Below are 22,134 nucleotides of genomic sequence, written 5' to 3'. Positions count from 1 at the left end.
ATCTTTTGCCATGCAGGATTAGCAAGGGTCAAGCAAGGTAAAGATTTAACACGCTGCTTAATATTTTTAACCAAAGTAGTATGACTATTAGTCCAAGGGTTTTTATAATCCTTTTTTAGCCTATCATATAAGGGGGCTAAATCACGCGACAAATCTTTATAAAAAGGCGATATATAATTTAAACTTTTCAAAAATCTTTGTAACTGAGTTCTATCAGTAATAACATCAGGAAATTTTGAAGCAAAATCGATCGATCTTTGAATAGGAGTAATCTTTCCTTGACAAATATAATGTCCTAAAAATCGAATGTTAGTTTGGAATAAACTCATTTTTTGTTTTGAGATAACCAAACCATTTTGTATAACAATTCTTTTAAAAATATCTAAATGCTTAATATGCATTTCAAGTGTTTTGAAAAATACCAAAATGTCATCGATATAAACAATGATAAAGTCTAGATAGGGGTTGAAAATATCATTCATAATATTTTGGAATTCAGAAGGGGCATTCTTCAAACCAAAAGGCATAACATTCCATTCATATTGACCAAATGGAACATTAAAAGCAGTTCTATAAGTATGTTCTTTAAATATTTGAATTCGCCAATATCTAGATTTTAAATCAAAATTTGAAAATATATTTGCATCATATAATCTTGACAATAAATTTCTTTTATTGGGAATAGGATACCTAATCCACTTCAAATATTTATTCAAGGGTTTATGAATATTTAGTCCTTGGCCAATAGACTTGTGCGGCTGGACATTTCAGAGCCCAGCCGAGTTCTTGTATGTGTTGTAGCTCAGTCTTTACTATTTGAACAGATCAAGGCTCGCCAGTATGACGACCCACACTTAATGGTTCTTCGAGAAATGGTACTACGAGGTGGTGCCAAGGAAGTTACTATTGGTGCGGATGGTGTTTTGCGACTTCAGGATCGTCTGTGTGTTCCTAATGTGGATGAACTGAGGAAAAAGATCCTGGAGGAGGCACACATTTCTCGGTACTCTATTCATCCAGGTGCTACGAAGATGTATCGTGACTTGAGGCAGCATTATTGGTGGCGACGAATGAAAAAGGACATAGTTGAGTATGTAGCTAGGTGTCTAAATTGCCAGCAAGTTAAATATGAGCACCAGAGGCCAGGTGGCCTACTTCAACATATGACTATACCGGAATGGAAATGGGAACGCATCACTATGGACTTTGTAGTTGGGTTGCCGCGGACCTTGAGGAAGTTTGATGCAATTTGGGTGATTGTTGACAGGTTAACCAAGTCGGCACATTTTATTCCTGTTGTGACTACGTATACTTCAGAGAGGTTGGCCCAGATTTATATTCAGGAGATGGATCGGTTGCACGGTGTGCCAATTTCCATCATATCAGATAGAGGCCCTCAATTTACTTCACATTTCTAGAGAGCAGTACAGAGTGAATTAGGGACCCGTGTAGAGTTTAGCACATCCTTTCATCTGCAGACCGATGGGCAGTCAGAGCGGACAGTTTAGATTTTGGAGGATATGCTCAGGGCATATGTGATTGACTTTGGAGATCAGTGGGATCGTTTCCTCCCTTTGGCCAAGTTTGCTTATAATAACAGTTACCAATCGTCGATGCCATTCACCTATCGGGTGGTTTGAGCTCGGTGAGGCTAAGTTATATGGTACTGATTTGGTAAAAGATGCCTTGGAATAGATGAAGTTGATTCAGGAGCGACTTCGTACAACACGGTCCAGACAGAAGAGTTACGAGGATCAGAAAGTGCGTGATTTATCCTTTATGGTAGGTGAAAAAGTTCTCTTGAAGGTTTCGCCGATGAAGGAGATTATGAGATTCGGGAAGAAGGGCAAGTTGAGCCCAAGGTTTATAGGCCCATTTGAGGTGTTGAGACGAGTTGGGGAGGTTGCTTATGAGCTTGCATTGCCTCCCAATCTATCGGGAGTTCATCTGGTTTTCCATGTAACAATGCTCCGGAAGTATCCTGATCTCCTATCACATGTGTTGGACTTCAGCACAGTTCAGCTAGATAAGAGTTTAGGTTATGAAGAAGAGCCATTTGCCATTGTTGATAAACAAGTTCGCCAGTTGAGGTCCAAGAGAATTTCTGCAGTAAAGGTCCAGTGGAGGGGCCAACCAGTTGAGGAAGCAACTTGGGAGGCCAAGAAAGACATGCGGAGCAGATATCCACACTTATTCAGCACTCCAAGTACAATTCTAAACCCGTTCGAGGACGAACGTTTGTTTAAGAGGTGGAGAATGTAATGACCCAACCGGTCGGTTCGGTATTTTGAAGTGTTTGGGTTGAAACTGGAACACTTGGTTCCTTAAGTTGGCCTTAAAGTGCTAAGTTTGACTTCTGTCAACATTTTTGAGAAAACAACCCCGGAATAGAATTTTGACGATTCCAACAGCTCCGTATGGTTATTTTGGACTTAGGAATGTGTTCGGAATTTTATTTAGAAGTCCGTAGTTAAATTAGGCTTGAAATGGTTAAAATAGAAATTTAAGTTTGAAAGTTTGACCGCGGAGTTGACTTTTTGATATCAGAGTCGGAATCCAGTTCTGAAAATTTTCATAACTCCGTTATGTCATTTATGACTTGTGTGCAAAATTTGAGGTCAATCGGACTTGAATTGATAGGTTTCGGTACATAATGTAGAAGTTGGAAATCTTAAGTTTCATTAAGCTTGAATTGGAGGATGATTCGTTGTTTTAGCGTTGTTTGGTGTGATTTGAGGGTTTGACTAAATTCGTTTGATGTTTTGGGACTCGTTGGTATAATTGATCGAGGTCCCGAGGGGCTCGGGTGAGTTTCGGACGACTAACGGATCACTTTTGGCCTTTGGAACACTGCTGATAACTGCTGGTATCTTCTTATGGTATCCTTATACCCGATCGCGTAAGTTGGTCTGCAATCGCGTAGAGTAAGTTAGGCAGAGGTGGATTTGTTCTACGCGATCGCATGAATGGGGTTGCGATCGCATAGGGTTAATTTGGGCAGCTGGGAATTTGTTTACTGCGATCGTGTGGACACGTCCGCAATCACGTAGGATTGGCCAGTGTGTGTATCGTGATCGCGTGTCATTGTTTGCGATCACGTAAGGGAAATTTGATAGGAAGTTGGGGCACGCATTGTGCTACGCGATCACGTGAAGAGGGATGCGATCGCGTAGAGTTGGAACCTGGTGCATCGCGATCGCGTGGGACTTGATGCGATCGCGTAAGGTTAATGTTTGGGAAGAAACATTTGTGCTACGCGATCGCGTAAGGAAGTTCGCGATCGCGTAGAAGAAATCACTGGGAAGAGAGTTTAAGTTCTGAAAATGAGGTAAGTGTTCTTAACTCAATATTAGTTAAATTACCCGAATCCATCACTATTTTTATCATTTAATTAGTGAATTGAGTTGGAAAAGTTTGAAAACCCTCTCGAATAGATTTGAGGATTTGAGGGACGAATTGTTATCGGAATTTAGTGATTTTGGTATGGGTAGACTCGTGGTTGAGTGGGTGTTCATATTTCGTAACTTTCGCCGGATTCTGAGTCGTGGGTCCCACGGACGAATTTTTAATTAATTTCAGAATTTTTATTAAAAATGTAGTATTTTCTTATAAAACTGATTCCTATAAATTTTAGTGATTGTATGGAATTATTTTGGCTAGATTTGAGCCAGACAGAGTTGGGTAATCGTGGAAAGGGCCTTCTAGAGGATTGAATTGGCGCAAGACGAGGTAAGTCTCTTGTCTAATCTTGTGAGGGAGAAATTTTCCCATACGGATTAAATTGAATAATTGTTGCTAATTGTGGGGGCTACATACGCACGAGGTGACGAGAGTCCGTGCGTAGCTATTATTAATGCTAAAGTCTGGGTAGTTTAGGACTCAAAGCATAAATTACTCGTGTACATTGTATTCTTTATTTAATTAATATTAATGGATATATATATATATATATATATATATATATATATATATATATATATATATATATATATATATTGTGACTTGTTAGATAAAGATATTAAAGGATGAAAATCTCATATGCTTAATTTTCTGTTTAAATTAATTAATTGTTAAAAGAAATTATTCTCCTCCCGAATTTATCTTATAATAAATATACTCTCCTTCCGGAGGTACATAAGAAAATGTCCTCCTTTTTTGTGTACCAGACCGAATGCCTCGGCAGGATAGATGTATCTATGGATCGCGCCGCACGTCCCTCGGCAGTGTACACGACACTCTGGATCGGGCCGTACGTCCTCGACAGAAATCGTGCTTAATATTAATAATTACACTATACTTTAATAGTTATTTCAAGCTTGCGAAGCTAATTGATAAATTGGAGAATCCTTGAAATTTAATGAATTATTATTCTTGCTTGTTAAAGAATTAATTGTTATTCCTGTAAATGATATTTAATTGTTAAATTAGAAATTATTTGAATTGAAGGAATTTAATTAATATATTGAGAATTGTTGCATTTGAAGGAATTTGATTATTTTCGCTGATTAAATAAAATATTTTAAATTCTGCAAATCATGTTGATTTAAATATCCTAGTTGTATTTCAATTATTATTATTGACCCATAGTGAGTGTCAAAGTCGGCCATCTCGTCTCTACCACTTCGAGATTAGGCTTGATACTTACTGGGTACACGTTGTTTACGTACTCATACTACACTTGCTGCACTTTTTGTGCAGGACCTGAGGCAAGTACTAGTGGGGGACCTATCGTCTTACACTCACGTTATCCAGGGGCATAGTGGTGAGTTGCCTTTCTGATCCGTTCTGCAGCTACTAGTATCTCTTCTTGTATTTTTTTTATTCTGTCTATTTTTATTTCAGACAGTATTTGAGGTTTTGTATAATTTACTAGATGCTCATATACTTGTGACACCAGGTTTTGGAACACACATTGGTAGAATTTGATATATATATATTTTTTTTGGTTTTAAATTTTAACAATGTATGCTTAATTTATTAGTTGGCTTGCCTAACTGTAGTGTTGGGCACCATCACGACCTATAGGTGAAATTGGATCGTGACAGTTTCTTTTTTCTTGAATTACAGATAATTATTTGATACAACTTAAGTTATTGATTTAATTCAATAGGTTCTGCTCACTGTTTTTAAAAGTAATATTCTCATACTTTTAAGAATTTTATGAGATTTTACTATGTTGAAATGTCGTATTTTGAACCTCATTCATATGGGCCTATTTTCGCTAATATATTATGATAATAATATGTTTAAATTAGTTTCAAATAATAATTGCTAGTAGGTTAGCTTAGTTATTTTTGAATAAGTGGCAACCTCCCTAGGGAGGTGCTACAGTCTTAGCTTAATATTTATATTTGATTTTCTTTGTTTATAGGTGTTTGGTTCTTTAGAAATTGAAGGTGATAGAATCTAGTTGAGAGCAGATGTCAGTGGTGCCTATTAGCTGGCTTATGGGTATTGATTTTTACAAAAAAAAAAAAAGATGGTATAGTAATTTGTTCCCATTAGAAGTACTGATACATTGTCTATATGCGAGTAAGTTTCATACATTAGATATTTTTGAAATATAGTATTAAAATGATTAAGTCCAGCCAGACTGCTTAGCTTTTTATCTTTCCGTGTGTTTCACTTTAAAGTTTGAGAAATAAAGATACTTGCATAAATTTTCTTTAATAAAATTTACTTTTATAATAATTGTATTTTTTTTACAGGATACTTTCACACGAATCTTGGAGGAGTTCATTCAAAATCAGTCGATTGATGATAACTATGGAATACTTATCACTAGTGATGTTAAAAGTCTCAAGTCTCAGATAAATTCCCTCTTAGCATCTAGTGCATTTCCCGTGTCCCGTTCTCCAGCATCTGATGATAACTAAGGACTAATTTCTTTTATTAGTTTGTCTTGGATGGTAGCTGGATGTTGAATATTAAATGTTGAATTTTTTTGCGTTCTTGTTCTACTTTCTGTTTAGTTGGATATTGTTTATGAAATGGATTGAATTAGGTGTTGTTTATGAAATAAATTGGATTGCATGTTGAATTTGGTATTTGAATGCTTAATTGTATTTAGTCTTGTATTATTGGTTGTACTTTCTGTTTGGCAGGTAGTATGGTTCTAAAAATAAATTTGGCCATGAAAATATTTTTCAGATTTCCCAGGGATTTCTCACAGACTCAGTGAGAATTTTGTGCATATTTTTTTTCAGAATTTTAATATTTCCCACTGATCATCATGGGAATATTCATATGTTTATTTTTAGGTTAACGAATATTTCCCACTGCTTCCATGTGTAAAGTAAAAAATATCTAAATTAGTTTTAATACATCCCACAGATTCAGTGAGAAACTTAAGAAAATTAAATTATTATATTATCTTACTTCTCCCACAACGTTCATTGGAAAATACACCGATTCTTTCGTGGGAAAAGTCTATATTTCTAGTAGTGTATTAAAAAGCAATCCAGGCTCTACTGTAATTTTGTGGAGGGACGAAGGCTGATTTCTTGGGTTTTATGTTTGTCTTGGAGCATTTAAGAATGCTTTTAAATCTGGTTGTAGACCATTCATTAGCCTAGATAGTTGTTGGTTAAAGGAAAATTATGGAGGGAACCTGTTGAGTGCAATGGTTATTGACCCAAATGATTGTTTTTTTTCAATAGCATATGCAGTCATAGCTGAAGCTGAAAGTAGAGAAAGTTGGAGCTGGTTTCTTGTTAACCTGGGAGCGGATTTAGAGATTCAGAACAACCATCACATATCATTCATGTCAGACAGACAGAAGTATTTCTGTGTTTCTTTATATTTTATTCATTGTTCTTTTTTCTTCAATGTTTCATAATATTTTTGAAGGGGTTGATTGGAGTTGTCAAGCATTTGTACCCTAATGCTGAACACGAGAATTGTGCTAGGCATATGTATCAGAATTTCAGACAAAAACACAAAGGTAAGAATTTGAAAGACTTAGTTTGGAGTGCGGCAAAAACGAGTAATGAAGTCTTGTTTAAGAAGTTTCTAGATGAACTGACAAATGAGGACAAAGAGGCTAGAGAATGGTTCAATCACCCTGATATACCATTCAATACTTGGCCTCGAGCATTGTTTAAATGCCATAGCAAATGTGACATCTTGTTGAACAATTTGTGTGAAAGCTTCAACAGGTAATTAAGAATTTGCATTTCCTTATACACTTTTATTTTTAATAATATACTAAGTTATAGATATTGCGATTACCCAAAAGGTCATCTTATGTTTTAGAACTCAAATTTACACTCTTAAACCTTAAAAATCTCATTTTTATCCTCCTCGATTTACGTACGCAGTCCGGGCATATTTTCGAAAAGCTTTTATGTTGAAAACAAGAATTTTTGCCTTAAAAGTTAATTTTAGTTGACTTCGGTCAACATTTTTGGTAAATGGGCCCCGATCTATATTTTGACGGTCCCGGTGGGTCCGTGTCAAATTATGGGACCTGGACGTATGCCCGGAATCGAATTCCGAGGTCCATAGCTTGAGTTATGAATTTTTGATGAAAATTAAAAGTTTGAAAATTATTTATTTTTAAGAATTGATTGATATTTGGCATTGTTAGTATCGAGTCCGTATTTTAGTTTCGGAGCCCGGTATAGGTTCATTATGATATTTAAGACTTGTCTGTGAAATTTGGTGAGAAACATAGTTGATTTGACGTGATTCGGACGTCCAGTTGAGAAAATAGAAATTTTAAAGTGTTCTTGAGAATTTCATTTGATTTGGTGCTAAATTCGTAGTTCTAGGTGTTATTTTGGATATTTGATCGCGCAAGCAAGTTCGTATGATGTTTTTAGACTTGTGAGCATGTTTGGTTTGGAGCCCCGAGGGCTCGGGTGAGTTTCGGATAGGCCACGGGATATTTTGGACTTTGAAAATCTCGTATTTTGCTGCAGCAGGTGTTCTGGCATGTCCTTCTTCGCGTTCGCGAAGGTACTCTCGCGAACGCGAAGAGTAAACTGGGCAGCTGAAGTTTTTTTCTTCACGAACGCGAAGGCTTTGTCGCGAACGCGAAGCGATGGAGGCGTTACCCTTCGCGAACGCGACCAGCTCCTCGCGAACGCGTAGTGTTAGGCACACCTGGGGGAGGGTTGGTCGTTCCTTCATTGCGAACGCGAGCAATGCCTCGCGAACGCGAAGGCCAAGGGGAGTAACCATCGCGAACGCGAGCAGGATCTCGCGAACGCGAGCAGGATCTCGCGAACGCGAAGGCTTGGCAGCCAGTACCCTTCGCGAACGCGACAGTGGCCTCGCGAACGCGATACACACTGTCACCCAGTGCATAAAACAGAATCAAACACGTGTTTAAGCCATTTTTTCAATATTTTTCAAGAACCAAACGGGTAGAGGTAATTTTCATGAGTCATTTTCTTCCCCAAAGTGTTGGTAAGTGATTCTAATCCATTTTCTTTCAATTACCCATTACATTTCTTGAATTATCAACCTAAAATCTAGAGTTTTCATTGTAGAATTAGGGGTTAGGGTAGAAACTAGGAATTTCGATAATTTGGGGATTTAGACCTCCATTTGAGGTCGGATTCCAAAACTAATTATATATTCGAACTGGAGAGTGAATGGGTAAATAAATTTTGGTCCGAACCTCGGGTTTTGACCAAGCGGGCCCGGGGTCGATTTTTTGACTTTTTGGAGAAAACTTTGAGAAATTTAATTTATGCAATATAATTGATTCTTTTAGCAGTATTTGATATTATTGAGTCATTTTTTAATAGATACGAGTGGTTTGGAGGTGAAGCCCAAAGGAAAAGCTGTGATTGAGAATTAAGTGGCCTTCGGAGCGAGGTAAGTGTTGTGTCTAACCCTGACTTGAGGGAATTAGGAATCTTAGATTACTTGCTAAGTGAAATTCATCTGAGCGGCGTATATGTGAGGTGACGAGTACTTATGCGCCGTCAATTTACCTGTTTTCCATGTTTCTCTATTTTTTCTTATATTGTCTCATTCCTATGCCTAATTGCTACGTGTTATACTAGTGTTGTTCAATTTATCGTTCTTATCATGTTTACGAATTTTCTGGTGATAATTGAGTTTTTATTTCAAAGTTGAGATTGATATTATGGAATCAAATGTTGAAGTAAGGTTTGTACTTGTTATTCTATCTCCCTGTTGTTATTTATGCATTGCATTATAGTAAGGGAGGGTATTAATGCACGAAGGGTAATGCCGTGCCATATTGTGAGTATTAATGCACGAAGGGTGATGTCGTGCCATATTGTGAGTGTTAATGTACGAAGGGTGATGCCGTGCCATATTGTGAGTGTTAATGCACGAAGGGTGATGTCGTGCCATGATATGAGAGTTAATGCACTAAGGGTGATGTCGTGCCGTTTCTATTAATTTTATGGTGAGATTAAGAGTAAAAGCACAAAGGGTGATGTCGTGCATTTTTTCTTACTGTATTCACTATTCCTGTTGATTCATGGTATATTGACTACTCCGCTGATCATTCTGTTGTAGTTCTTTATCTTGTATTCCGCTCAGTATGTTCCCCTCCCGACATTTTCTGTTTAGTTCTTTATTTCTGTTATTTGTATATACACTGTTAAATTGTACAGGTTGATTTGTAGGTGCCTTGCCTTAACCTCGTCACTACTTCGTCGAGGTTAGGCTCGACACTTACCAGTACATGGGTTCGGTTGTACTGATATTGCACTCTTCACATTCTGTGCAGATTTTAATACCGGATCGGGTTGATCGAGATTTTACTATTGGTCCGTTGTCCGGAGACTCAAGGTAGATCTGTCGGCGTTCACAGTTTATCTTTTCTGTTCTACTGTTTCTTTCATTCAGACAGTTGTATTTCTTTTAGACTATTACCTGTAGTAAATTTTAGAATGCTCGTGAATTGTGACTCCAGAACCGGGTGGTAATAATTAATACAGTTTTATAATATTTCGCACTTATTATATTTCATCTTATTTAATTATTGTTAATTAGTGAATGAGAATATGGAATTGGTTTAATGATTCTCTAATGTTGGTTTGTCTAGCAAGTGAAATATTAGGCGCCATCACGGTCCCGTCAGTGAAAACATTTCGGGTCGTGACACATATTTTTTTAGATATATACTTGATGCTAGAGATAAGGCCAAATGATCAAGAACAAGTTGATGAGGAGGTTGTTCAAAAAAAAAGAGTGGATTGAGAGATACCAAGGGCCAATATGCCCTAAGATAGAAAAAAGCTGTTGAAAATTAGGATGGAGGCAACAAAGTTTCAACCTGATTTTTCAGGAGGCCCTAGGGTCTTAGTTGAAGAGAGCTGAGAAGAAGAAACCTCAACGAATATCTAAGAAGGATACTGTACAAGTTAGTTGCTCTATTTGCAAAGTGATTGGGCATAATGCTAGAGGCCATAGTAACTATGCAAAAACAGCTTCCTCTAGCTTTCCAAACCAACAACCACCTTCTCCAAATCCAAGTCAAGACCCTGCTCCAACCCAAAACGAAGACCCTGCTCCAAACCAAAACCAAAAAGAAAGGATAGATGTGGACCTCATCTTAACAAATCATTCAACTATAGAGGTAAAGTAGTTTCAAACCTTTCATGGTCCTTTATATGTGGTTTCTCATGGTGTTGTATTGTTTTATAGGATGTTGCTGAACAAGATGTTGTCAGGAGAGCTGTACATGGTCATAAAATTGTGCAAGGTGACAGTGACGCTGTGAAAGTATCAAAAAGAGGCAGGGAAGTCAAGAAGAAAGTTATGCAAGATTATGTGCAAGTTGTGGTGAAGAAAAAGTGTAGACTCTCAAAGACAGAATAGGGATGTTTGTCTAAAATTTCTTGTCTTTTGTAAATGGCATACACTTAAACTGGCACAATATACGTCTGCTTTTTCTTTTGGTTGATGCTAAGGGTGGCATGTGGACCGGTTAGGACCGGGCCCGGCCCAAGACCGCAAGCTTAAATGGGTGGTGGGCCTAAACGGTCCTAACCGGATAGGACCGGGACCGTGGGGAGGTGGGCTGGATAGTGGGCCGGTTCAAGCGATCCTAAATGGGTCTATCCGGGCCCAACGGCTAATTTTTTTTTTTAAAAAAATCTGCCACATTATAGCCGTTTTACCTGCCAAAATAGTCGTTGGCTATTTATAAAATAACTTATAGATCTTAAGATGTATATATAGTATAATATAGTATATATATATATATATATATATATATATATATATATATATATATATATATTATAACGCATTGCTTTGAATATTTCTTTACAATATTTTTGTCTTTAAATTTGAATTAAAAAATTTACGTCACAATTCTATAATATAATTTACAAGGAATTGCCTTAGATATTTTTATTACGATTTTTTTTTTTCTAACTTCTATAAATTTTTGAAAAAAATAGAAAGTATCTGTTGGGCCCATTTAGGCCCGCTTGGCCCCACTTAGGCCCGGAATCGGCCCACTTAACCAGGGACCATTAGTTCGTAGTCCCGATCAAGGGCCGGTTCTAACAAGAAGCCCGCGAAGCTCGAAATTATTTAGGACCGGGCCCTGCTCAGATGCCAGCCTTAGTTGATGCACATTTTATTTGTTGTATTACTTAGTAAGTAATATTTTGTTTAGTGGTGTTGCTCATTGCTCCTTCTGCAAAAGCAATTCTATATTTTTAATAAAAGTTTTTTTTAGTTCCCAGGAATGTTTTACTTTAAGATATTCACTATTAGGTACTTCCTTAAAATTAAATAATTGTGACAGGATAGTCATGGGATCTCTGAAGCACCTACCAATTATCACAAATAGGATAATTACCCAAGGAGAGAGGTCCCCGAATAACCGAATAACTGAAGAGAAAATAACATGATAATTCTTCCGCATTCATGAAGTTGTATAGTTTGTCGGTAAGCAGAAAGCTGAGAAGTATCGAATTTGGGGGATGTTTTAATTTGTGGATATGGATATTGGGTCGGGTCGGATTGGGTCTTGCATATTTTAATTGAGTTATAATTTATTAGGCTGAATTTAAAAAATTAAGAAATGGTAGAATACGAAAAGATTACCGGAGAATTATCTTTGCCGGTAACTATGACTTTTTGAGCAAAGTTGTGAAAGTTTTATGATTTTTGTGTGAAAAAATAAAGTTATATGACTTTAGTGAAAAAATGTCATAGTTATATGATCATTTGTGAAATTTACTCCACTTAATAATTACTTGAAGTGTCTAAATGGTAAATGGGTTAGTTAAGGTGTTTGTTTGATAGTTAAGGATAACTTAAATAGGCTATTTATGTATTTCGCCTTTTTGTTCTTATAAATATAAAGTTAGTTCTATACTTACCGGCGAAAGCATTTCAAGCTGCGTTGACCATGTTGATAGAGCTCATATTCATTTCTAGAATGATATGATATTCCAAAAACCATGGTTATAAGACTTCAAGATTAAAAGAACGGAAAATAGTAAGATCAAAATACTTCCTTTTGACACACCAATAATGTTTTGGCCAAATGCATAAGCAACCCTTTAAACTTGTCCGATTCTTTCATTTCGACACATTCTTAACAGGGTACTCAACTCGCTCAAAGAGTGTAGAATACTGTCAGCAAAATATGTCTAATTGATATATTTTAAAGGAGTTAGGGTACTAGCTTAACTTCAAGTGTCTAAATAAAATAATCGGACAGGTTTAGGGGACTGCGCATGTATTTGGTCTAAGCTCTTTGTTGAATGCGCGATGATAATTTCACTCAATGGTCGCAGCCCGCAGGTTCCAAAATTTTCAAAGCATTAAATGTATTTCATTACACAGATACCAGTTCATTTTATTTTTTTTTGGAATTATGATAATTATCTACCTAAATTACCTTTAATTTTTAAATTGAAAATTCAATAATTACCCATTCTTATATCCCGATCATGATTTAAAAGAATGCAATATCTGTTCATTAGCAATAAAAATATCAAAGTATATTTTTATTAACTCCTCTACCACATCGCCTTAAAAATTTTAAAACCCAATAATTAATCATTCTTAAATCCTCATCATGTTTTAAAAGTGCAATATCTTCTAATTAGGGATAAAACCTCAAAGTATATTTTCGTCTACTTTTTTTTAACCATGCAGGCACGTAACAGCATATTTTAATGATCAATGCATAAAATACACCAGGGTAAAATAATCGTGAAGGATAATATAGCTTTTTGTTATAAATAAAAATAAAACATTAGCTTAGTCGTTTACTAGTAAATCAGTAAAGTGTAGGAGAATGTATAACGTCATAGGCAGGACTTAAACAGTTAAACCAAACTTTGTGGGACATTGATTTTCAAGTGAAAAAGAGAAAAGAAAAGAATAACTTATTTCCTACTCTAGTTAACTCAATTGACTTGTAATATCAACCCCCCCCCCCCCCCCCCCCCGGTCCTTGTTTTCTGCCTTCATGCCGTGGCGCCACTTAGATGACAAACTTACAGAGTTTTTCGACCTAAAATGTTGCGTAAAGCGTTTTTCTTGCTCGGTGATCGGTTAATGAAGTCAGTCTAAATCCCCGACTGGTCTCATTCCGTGTTAAAGCGTCAAGAGCAACAACTACCTTTCTGCCGTAATCCCATTTTCTCGGGGATTAGAATTAAAATATTTTTCTGAAAAATAGTTTAATAACTAAGAGGTCACAATTGAAATATCAAACTAACAGCTGTTGAGATTGTGAAAACTCGTATGGTGGACGGAGCTGAGAATAATCAAGGATACAATAATCGGAGCTGGAAACTTAGCTTTCCAAGGATATTTCCTAACACAGTCTATGAATTAGGCGAAACATCTCGCCCCTGTGAACAAAAGGAAGAGTTTGGTGTTAAGGTGGCTCAAAGAAAAGGAGGGACTTAATTCTTTACAGCTACATGAACATAGGGAAATTTGACACTGTCAAATCGCATGAATACAAAGTGGAAGAAGTTTTGACTTTCAATAGGCAGTAGGAAAAAGTGATTTACGATTCAAACTGCTTTTACTCCAACAGCAAGTGTTTCAAGCTTAAAATTGTCAACAGGTCTATGCAATATCACCAGTTGCTATTGTTTCAACAGTTGGAAGCATTTCATTTTATGCATACAAAGGTCTCTCCTGTAAGGTTTCCCTTGCAACTTCACATGTTGCATTTTAACTCACTGAATGCCTGTCATCCTAAAGAGAGAATGACCAAGAGACTATGCGTCAAGGACAGTAAAATGGTTAACTTTTCATCGAAATTTTTTGCTCATGAACATTGTAAGCCAGTTGGAATTTAGATCAAATTATACACAAGCAAATACAGAAACAAAGCATGTGCGCCAAAGCTAAGGCTGTTATAATATCCGAGCTAATGCAGGTTTTTGGTAAATCATGATCCACTCGTCAGAGTCTGCAAAATATGTATCAGCATATGTGCAACATACAAGTATCTTCTCCTCGTATGAGGTGTATACTATACACTGCAGAAATGTGCAAATTGGTAAAGTTCATTAACCCTAGATAGTAAATGTTATTTTTCTAAGTAATCAGAACCGCTAAATAGTAAATATTTTTGCTCTGCTAAATCCCTAGATAGACACTGAGATATGAATATTGCCAAAAAAGGAATTAGGAGCCTAACACCAAACAGCACCACGAGAGGAGCCGCAAAAAATAGAGGGTGGGAGAGATCATCAGAATCTTCACTGGTCTATAACACTGTTGGGGCTTTTGTTAGTGTTTTTCTGTTCCGTTTTCCTATCATAGTTTTCTGAGGTACTATCGAACACTATAATCTCGCTAAATATGTCGCACTTCTTTACCCAATGTTTAAATTTGCACATCTGGACAGTAATTCCTGTGAAAATCCAAAATAAGTAATGTTATAAAAACTGTACTGCAGAAATACCACATATTCCGTCAGAGATCAAGAAGCAGGGGGGAGCGGGGGTAGGGGGCTTTCTCATTTTCCAAATGTGAATTTGAGGTCAAATGAAGGACCATGCAATTAACAATAAATGAAAATTCTGCAAAATCTTTGATATGTTAAGAGGACACAGAGGTTTCAGGCATGGTAGGATAATGTAGCATTTAAAAAGCTGTTACCGACAGTATATTTTGTCCTAAAGCCCACATCTGTTATTATTCTCAAAGACACATCACGGCACCAGAACCAGGGTCATACTGATGCTATCTTCCCTATTTGCTTTAGATAATCATGTGGGAGGAGAGAAAAATAAGTAAATGGAGAGAAGGAAAAACATCCAAAACTGAATAAATATATCCAGGAAACACTTAGCAGCATATTTTGAAAAACAAAAGAGAGAAGAAAATCAGAAACCAATGGCCAAGATGGAACAAAAATAGCTTAATCATTCACAGTAATAAAATAGAACATTCTAATAGACAGTTCGACAAAAAATAGTCACTGCAAAGTTGAGCCTAACGCATTACGCATTCTACAGAGAAAAAACTCACATGTAAAGTAAAATTGGTTCTGAATCTTGCTCAATCTGTCAACTCTCAAGTTATGATCACATTAAATATAAAGTCATTTTTTATTTAAGAAAATAATCTAATTTCACTTTTTAACCTGGATTAGGTTGATTTCATTGTCTAATCCAATTTGCATTAATCCTCATTTGGTTACAATTGAAGGTTGATTATTACTTACAGACTTGGAAGTTAGAAGGATCTTTTCTAGACATTCATTAATATAAGATTAATTAATTACACATTCATTAATATAGATTAATTACAGACTCCTCATTTAATTACACAGTATAACGACTTCATAATGTATGCTACACAATGAACATACGTTATTGATGCACTCAAAATTCAAGTACATATAAACACAGGGGCGGAGCTAGAGCCTCGGTAACGGGTTCGGCTGAACCCAGTAGTTTTTGTGCAAACTGTATATTTGTCTTAAGAAATCCATTGAATAGATACAAATTTTTACTTTAGAACCCAGTAACATAAAAAGGCTAGAATTTCAAACCGAATAACTTCAAATCCTAGATCCGCCTCTCTATAAACATATGATGGTTTGTATACTAGCTTTGATATTGATGCATTTATATCAAGCACTTATAACAGTATGCTGGTTTATGCACTAACTTTGATCATTATTAAGTTTTCTCAAAAGATGTCTTCAAGAAAAACCAGATGTAGTCTGTACTTCAACAAAGTTGATCTCTGGAAAACTAGATCTTTTTTCCCAACTTGCATCGTAGGATTAAGAAAATAGAATATAACTTCTCCGAAATCTCATGAGTTCAGAAACGCTACCTTTTAAATTTCCACATTAAAAGATAGTAAAGAAACGGAACAACCCATCTTAATTTTCTCCGAGTAAAATATAGACAATAGTGGTACAAGTTGTGATGTTTTGCATATTCAGATGCAATATATATTTGTACAGGGTATGCTATTTACTACCCATGCATCAAGTGTCTCACTCTCACCCAAAAGCAATAACTAACTTTATAACTAAAAACAATTACCCAAAAGCAAGATAGTAGAACTAATATGGGTCACCTATGTTGCTGGTGATGGGACAAGATAGGCATGAAAAGCTAAAATCTATTGAGAGTGCATTTATATGTATTATATTTTAGTATATAGAGACTGATAAAAAGAAACAACCTGATATCTTGTTGAGTTGAGGTTGTTCTCAGCCTTCTGTTTTTCAATCAGCTGGCTTGTCATTTCACCAATCAACTTCAGATGCACAACCTAAAAAGAATTTTCAGTCCAGAATCACCAACTGGTCCACTAACTTTTTTAGTGAAGTAGTTCATTGGATGGCATCAAGTAGATGAAATGAGTGGTTCACCAACATATTTTGTTAAACAAAAAAGATTAGGTGACAGAAATAATTACAGCGACCATTCTCTGAAAAATTGACATTTTAAAGGATTGTGTAAGTTATTGGTTTCTAAATCAACTGCAGCGCATATGTATGAGAAGCACTTGGAGAAGTTATTCAAATACCATGGGTGTACACTGTTTCGCATGGTTTGGTCCATTTATGAAGAAGGTAAGATAAGAAGTGGAACAAGAATTTTAGGGACATGGGGTAACTTCTGACATTTTGATAGAACTAACAATTGAAAAAGGGGATGTAAGGTCAGGCGCAATATGGTTGCTTGAGATCAGGAGATCAAGTGACACCGTATCATTAATATAGAAAGAGTTAAAACATACACAGGAAGTTGGAATTGACCCATTGACATTGTAGGTTCACATAAAATGTAAACATCTACAAACATTTTAGAAAGATATATCAACTGCAAGACATCAGCAGACCCACTTTTAACGAATAAGAGTAGTCTACACTGATATAGAGCCAGAGACCACAAAGCCTATCTGAATATAACATCCACGACATAATTTACAAAAATGATAAACTCCCGTGCAGCTTCACTCACTTATTACTAACATAGAGAGGAAACGTACAACCATTCTTCCACCAAGCGACATTAGGGCAAAAGATACAGCTAAAAGGTATATTCTTCTGAGATAGAAATATACTTGATCAAAGGAGTTGACAGCAGTACCTGAAGTAGCTTCTCTACAGAGGAAGGATAGAGGAACTGACTCAACCTTCCTTTTTCATCATTCAAACACCCTTCGACCTAACAGTAGCATCTTGAATTAGAATGATAGTAGAGAAGAATGGTTTGTCAGATATAAGAAATTAAATTAAAAAAACAAATTCATGCAACACAAAGCTATTTTTTAACACCAGATAAAGCATAGAAGACCTTCAATATATAATCTGCTGAAGAATAGCTATGGAGCCACTCAGAGGCAATTCGAGTGTAGCAACTGGATGTATCTGTAAGCAATTTCTCCTCAAACATGTGATAGTAAGTTCCTTTTTTTGGCCCATCATTTTCCACGAAAAAGGTAGAGAGGCCCTGTAGCAGGCTCCTGTCAATTGGTTCCTCCCTTCGGTCTTGACTTATCTACATGTGGCATACTATAAATCACTAACTGCATAGTTGGAATCAACAACAAACTTGACATGCTACTTTAACAGTACCAGTAAAAGTGCAGCATCAAAAACTTTGGGAAGGAGATCATTGCAAACCTGAAATGGACAAATGAAAAATCAGTATATTACGAAGTTTTTGCATCTACAAAGAGTTAAAAGAGTGATAATTTCTTATAAAATATACAGAGACATTTACCCCATTCTGGAAACAGGTAAGGGCAATCTCTTTAAGAGGTGCAGATCTTTTCTGTTCGGTGCATTTTTTATCAAGGTAAAGGAAAAACCCTCCAAGACACTTTAACATTGCTTTGTAATTTGTCCAGATACGTAAGAATTCAGCTAACAGAGAGGTACCACTCTTATCTTTCAGAGAAGGCAGAACCTAGAAGCAAAGTAAAAAGTGATATTCAACACAGGGCATTAGCAAGTGCTAGTAAAAGAAGATGCTAATAATAGATAAACCCACATTCATTGCATTGCTTTCCTGCCAATGCAATTGAAAACTACTAAAATTGGATATGTTTTTCAGCTTAGCCTGCAATGCATGGCCAAAATTCAAGAGAGAAGGACCAATATGTTTTCCTTTTGCAAAAATAACCTCTGATCCTGAACTCATCATTGAGAACAAAAAGGTTTTAAATATTTTGGCACTCTCTCCATTACATACTGAAGAAAATGTAGTACAGGTCAAAGTATACAGAGGTAAGGAATTTACTCAAATCACATTATTTTAACAGAGGTCGACTGCGTCAATGAGCACCTTAGATCACTTATTAAACCCTACCACTGAGTGTACTCTTAAACATAAGCTTATGCTAATCAAATGAAACAGTGTTATTTGAACAGCTGAAGGTCTGATATTAATTCTTTTATTATTTCTTTGGTAAAAAAAAGTTTTTCTTAGCCAAGTCATCTTTGTAACTACAGAATCTTGGTTGCATTTAGTTATAACATTAGCAAGAAAATTCAATTTGTGAAGCATTTCATATCCAAATTAACCTGCAAGTAGAAATGAGTTGTACATCATCTGCATTCTACCCGTTTAAATGTGAGTGAAACCTATTACATAATTATATGAAAGACAATAATACATAACCCAAATGAACGACGATAATTTTTACATCGGCTAAATTCAGCAGATATAGTTAAGACAACATTGAAATGAAAATTTTGTTTAGAGAAAATATGATCCCGCTGCTGGTCCGTAAATTCTCACCTTCAAGTATATACTCTCATCCAAGGTAGCATGATACCTATTAAGAAGTTCTGCTGATAAATCAAATGGGGGAGGTTGAACGCACAAGAGATAAACACAGCTATCAAGGGTTAAAGAAGCAAATTGCATGGGAATATAATAACACACTAAAGCTTCTGGGACTATATAGCTTCCGAGGAATTAAACAAACAGGACAAGTACAACGTCAGAATCAGAAATAATAAAAGTTAAACCTCCTTCTCTGTAGTTCTTTCTTTGTGATTCACACTCCTTTTTCTTCTTTTTTTTTTGTGTGTGTGTGTGTGTGTGTGTTTGGGGGGGGGGGGGGGGGGGGCAGGGCTAATCAAAACCAACATTCACTTCCGGAAGTAATGCTAGCACATTACTTGGCACATTAGTCAAAGGATCATAGTCTTAGATCTAATTATTTCTGGTAGAACTCCAGCGTAACTAAAGAATATAATAGAAAATTTGACTTTCATGATAGTTTCAAGTTAAATGACAGTTGCAAAAGCTGAAAACAAATCTTTTGTTACGTCTTGACTTATCTACATGTAATAGCTACGTCTTGACTTATTTTTGCATCTCTGCTTTCACATGCCATGAAAATTAAAATGGTAATCCAGACGTAAAACAGCAATATTATTTTGATTAAACCTGTATGCATTTAGTTGAACAAGCCATTGTTGTTGTTGTACTCTCATAATTACCATCACATTTTTATGCAAACAGATTCTGTTAACTATAAAACAAATTAGAAAACCAACAAGGAAATACAAATAGATCCTAGAATGTCAACCTATACGTCCAAATTCATTGACATAAAAGAGAGAAAATATTCATCTTTGGTAATTAAAATATCCCAGCAGAGTTCATCAAACTAAAACCAAGAAACGAAAATATTTGAACCATCATTAGCTGATTAAACCATCAGTTGCTGGTAACTAAGAAATCTTTTTGCAATTGAGCTACCGAAATCTAACGCTGCATTTGGTTGGAGTAGAGGCTGGAGGACTGAAAATTTAAGGCTCGTAGTCATTGTATGGCAAGGAAGTAAAGGAGAAAACGTGAAGTAAATGGGATTAGGCACCTCACAATCTCAGCTTTTCCAATCCATCCAATATTGGACCGAAAGAAGGAAGCTTATCACTTTTGCTTCCTGTAACCATACCAAACAACTAAAAGTAATTTACCAATAAATCAAACATCTTCTTTCTCCCAATATCTCCCCTCAAAATGGTCTTCACGGCTTTGGTCTAGTGGTAAGAGCATAACTTGTAATGGGTGTTAGGTGCACGTCATGGGTACTAACCTTGCCGCAGATGACGCCTGGTATTTAAGTGGATAAAGTAAAGGGGCAGGCCCATTTATTCACCGAGTTTTGAACTATCCACCACTTCCCTCGGGGATTCTCAGTTATTCAAAAAAAAAAGTATCTCCCCTCAAAATATAATGTAATACTACTAGCAATAATGAATGGGGCAAAAGGCAAAGCAAGCATAACAAAATTGAAGGATACTCATAATATCTCATGTATTCTTCAGACGTGAACAGCTTACAGGCAGGGTAACCATCCAAAATAAACTTCACTTTCTTAATACCCTCCTCCAACGTCTTCATGCTCTCTTCCAGCTTCCCTCTGTTACTCATTCTCTCAATTCTTCAACCTACTCTTCCAATTTCTACAAATCAACAAAACAACCACAACATTCAACTAAAACAAAATATGTAAAGCCCTAAAAAGTACAAAAGAGCACGCACAGGGTACTACATCGACACTTATCACCCTACACGATCATTCATTCATCAGTCCAGATACACATTCAACACAAATAATTGTATATGCTGGTATTTCACAATTCAACGTGCTATATAAACCTATACATACAACTGTATTATATCTATACATCAGTTTATACGACCATCACTGTACACATGTAATTTTTGGTTTAAAAAATTCACTAAAAATACAATGAACGATGAATCCGTGAAAATTTAAAAGTACATAACTAAAACAGAGAGGATTTTTGCCGAATCAGTGTCTTACCGATTAGGGTTTATCAGAGGAAATGGGAGGAATTTTTGTACTTTCCAGCAACGTCTGTTTCTATGTGATGAATGCATGAAAACTGGGGAAAAAGCGAAATATAAGTAAAGTTGAAAGCTGCCTCAAAAGCTGAATTTTCCAGTTGTATATCCGACGGTGTCGTTTTATTAGTTTCATTCTCTGTTTTATGTTCTTTTTATATTTGGCATCCTCATAATTATGGGATTTCATTGGGACATCCGGCGCATGCTTAAAATCTGTAATTAGATTATGATTTTGTTACACCTTAAATGAAGCAAGAATTATTCAAATAGATTATCATGTTATCTCTACTCTATTGAGTACTAATTATGATTATACCTGTATTAATGCATATAATGTACGTGCAGCATTTCTACTAAGTATAACTTATTATGGTAAAATGTATTTTAGTAAGAGTACGTGTGTGAAGAGTAAAGAAAACTGAAAAGATTAAGATTTTTTTTTAAAAGGAAAGAACCCCGAATAAATGGAAAGTCGAAACTGAAAAATTGTTTTATGATGGTTTGATTTAATTTACAGATTCGACAAATTGAAGAAATTAACTCAACCAAATCATGTGTACCACTAAAGATCGTACACAACTGCAAGTAAGTAGGCGTTTGGACATAAAAAAAAAAAATGAAACGAAAAGCATTATTTACTTGAAAAGGAGGTAAAAATCACTTTTTCAAATTTGAAACTCATCTTCAAAAAATCAATGAAATATATAACCAAACACTATTTTAAAGATGAGTTTCGGAAAAAATATACATGGACAAACGGTTCCTAAGTAAATTGTTTTCGTATGTTTTTGAGATATTTTATTAAGTACTTATAAATAGAGTTATGAATCTTAGGTTGAGTTTG

At 35.8% G+C, this 22,134-nt stretch overlaps 1 protein-coding gene and 1 long non-coding RNA gene across 3 annotated transcripts; one reads left to right on the top strand and one right to left on the bottom strand.

The window, feature by feature from the left end:
• The first annotated feature begins 6,815 nt into the window (after positions 1–6,815).
• LOC108945800 (uncharacterized) lies at positions 6,816–10,867 on the top strand. Its single transcript, XR_011409429.1, has 3 exons — positions 6,816–7,157; positions 10,106–10,567; positions 10,636–10,867. It is a non-coding gene; the product is annotated as an uncharacterized lncRNA (long non-coding RNA).
• A 3,430-nt stretch (positions 10,868–14,297) lies between these two features.
• Positions 14,298–21,385, bottom strand: LOC104100028 (cullin-1-like). Of its 2 annotated transcripts, XM_009607185.4 has the most exons (9): positions 21,247–21,385; positions 20,719–20,881; positions 19,200–19,299; positions 18,180–18,365; positions 18,032–18,079; positions 17,751–17,954; positions 17,544–17,621; positions 16,630–16,719; positions 14,298–14,836 (listed from the first exon to the last, which is right to left on the bottom strand). In XM_009607185.4, the coding sequence occupies exons 2-9, from the start codon at positions 20,847–20,849 to the stop codon at positions 14,798–14,800; spliced, it is 876 nt and encodes a 291-aa protein (XP_009605480.1). In that variant the 5' UTR covers positions 20,850–20,881; positions 21,247–21,385; the 3' UTR covers positions 14,298–14,797. The 2 variants fall into 2 exon arrangements, with proteins under 2 accessions (XP_009605480.1, XP_009605482.1); XM_009607187.4 differs by lacking the exon at positions 20,719–20,881 and having other exon boundaries at positions 14,732–14,836; positions 19,200–19,236; positions 21,247–21,368.
• Between the last annotated feature and the right edge of the window lie 749 nt (positions 21,386–22,134).

The sequence above is a fragment of the Nicotiana tomentosiformis genome, chromosome 1 (assembly GCF_000390325.3).
Source record: "Nicotiana tomentosiformis chromosome 1, ASM39032v3, whole genome shotgun sequence".
Classification (NCBI taxonomy): domain Eukaryota; kingdom Viridiplantae; phylum Streptophyta; class Magnoliopsida; order Solanales; family Solanaceae; genus Nicotiana; species Nicotiana tomentosiformis.
Note: the sequence above shows the minus strand (reverse complement) of the source record. Positions and strands in the feature narration are given on the sequence as shown.

What these genes read in the sequence shown, in the direction of transcription:
- LOC104100028 (XM_009607185.4), bottom strand. Translation starts at nt 20,849, where the DNA reads ATGAGTAACAGAGGGAAGCTGGAAGAGAGCATGAAGACGTTGGAGGAG. An exon ending in TTGATGCTGCACTTTTACTG is followed by an intron (nt 17,955 to 18,031) that starts GTACTGTTAAAG and finishes TGCCACATGTAG; the next exon opens with ATAAGTCAAGACCGAAGGGA. An exon ending in CAGCAGATTATATATTGAAG is followed by an intron (nt 17,622 to 17,750) that starts GTCTTCTATGCT and finishes TGCTACTGTTAG; the next exon opens with GTCGAAGGGTGTTTGAATGA.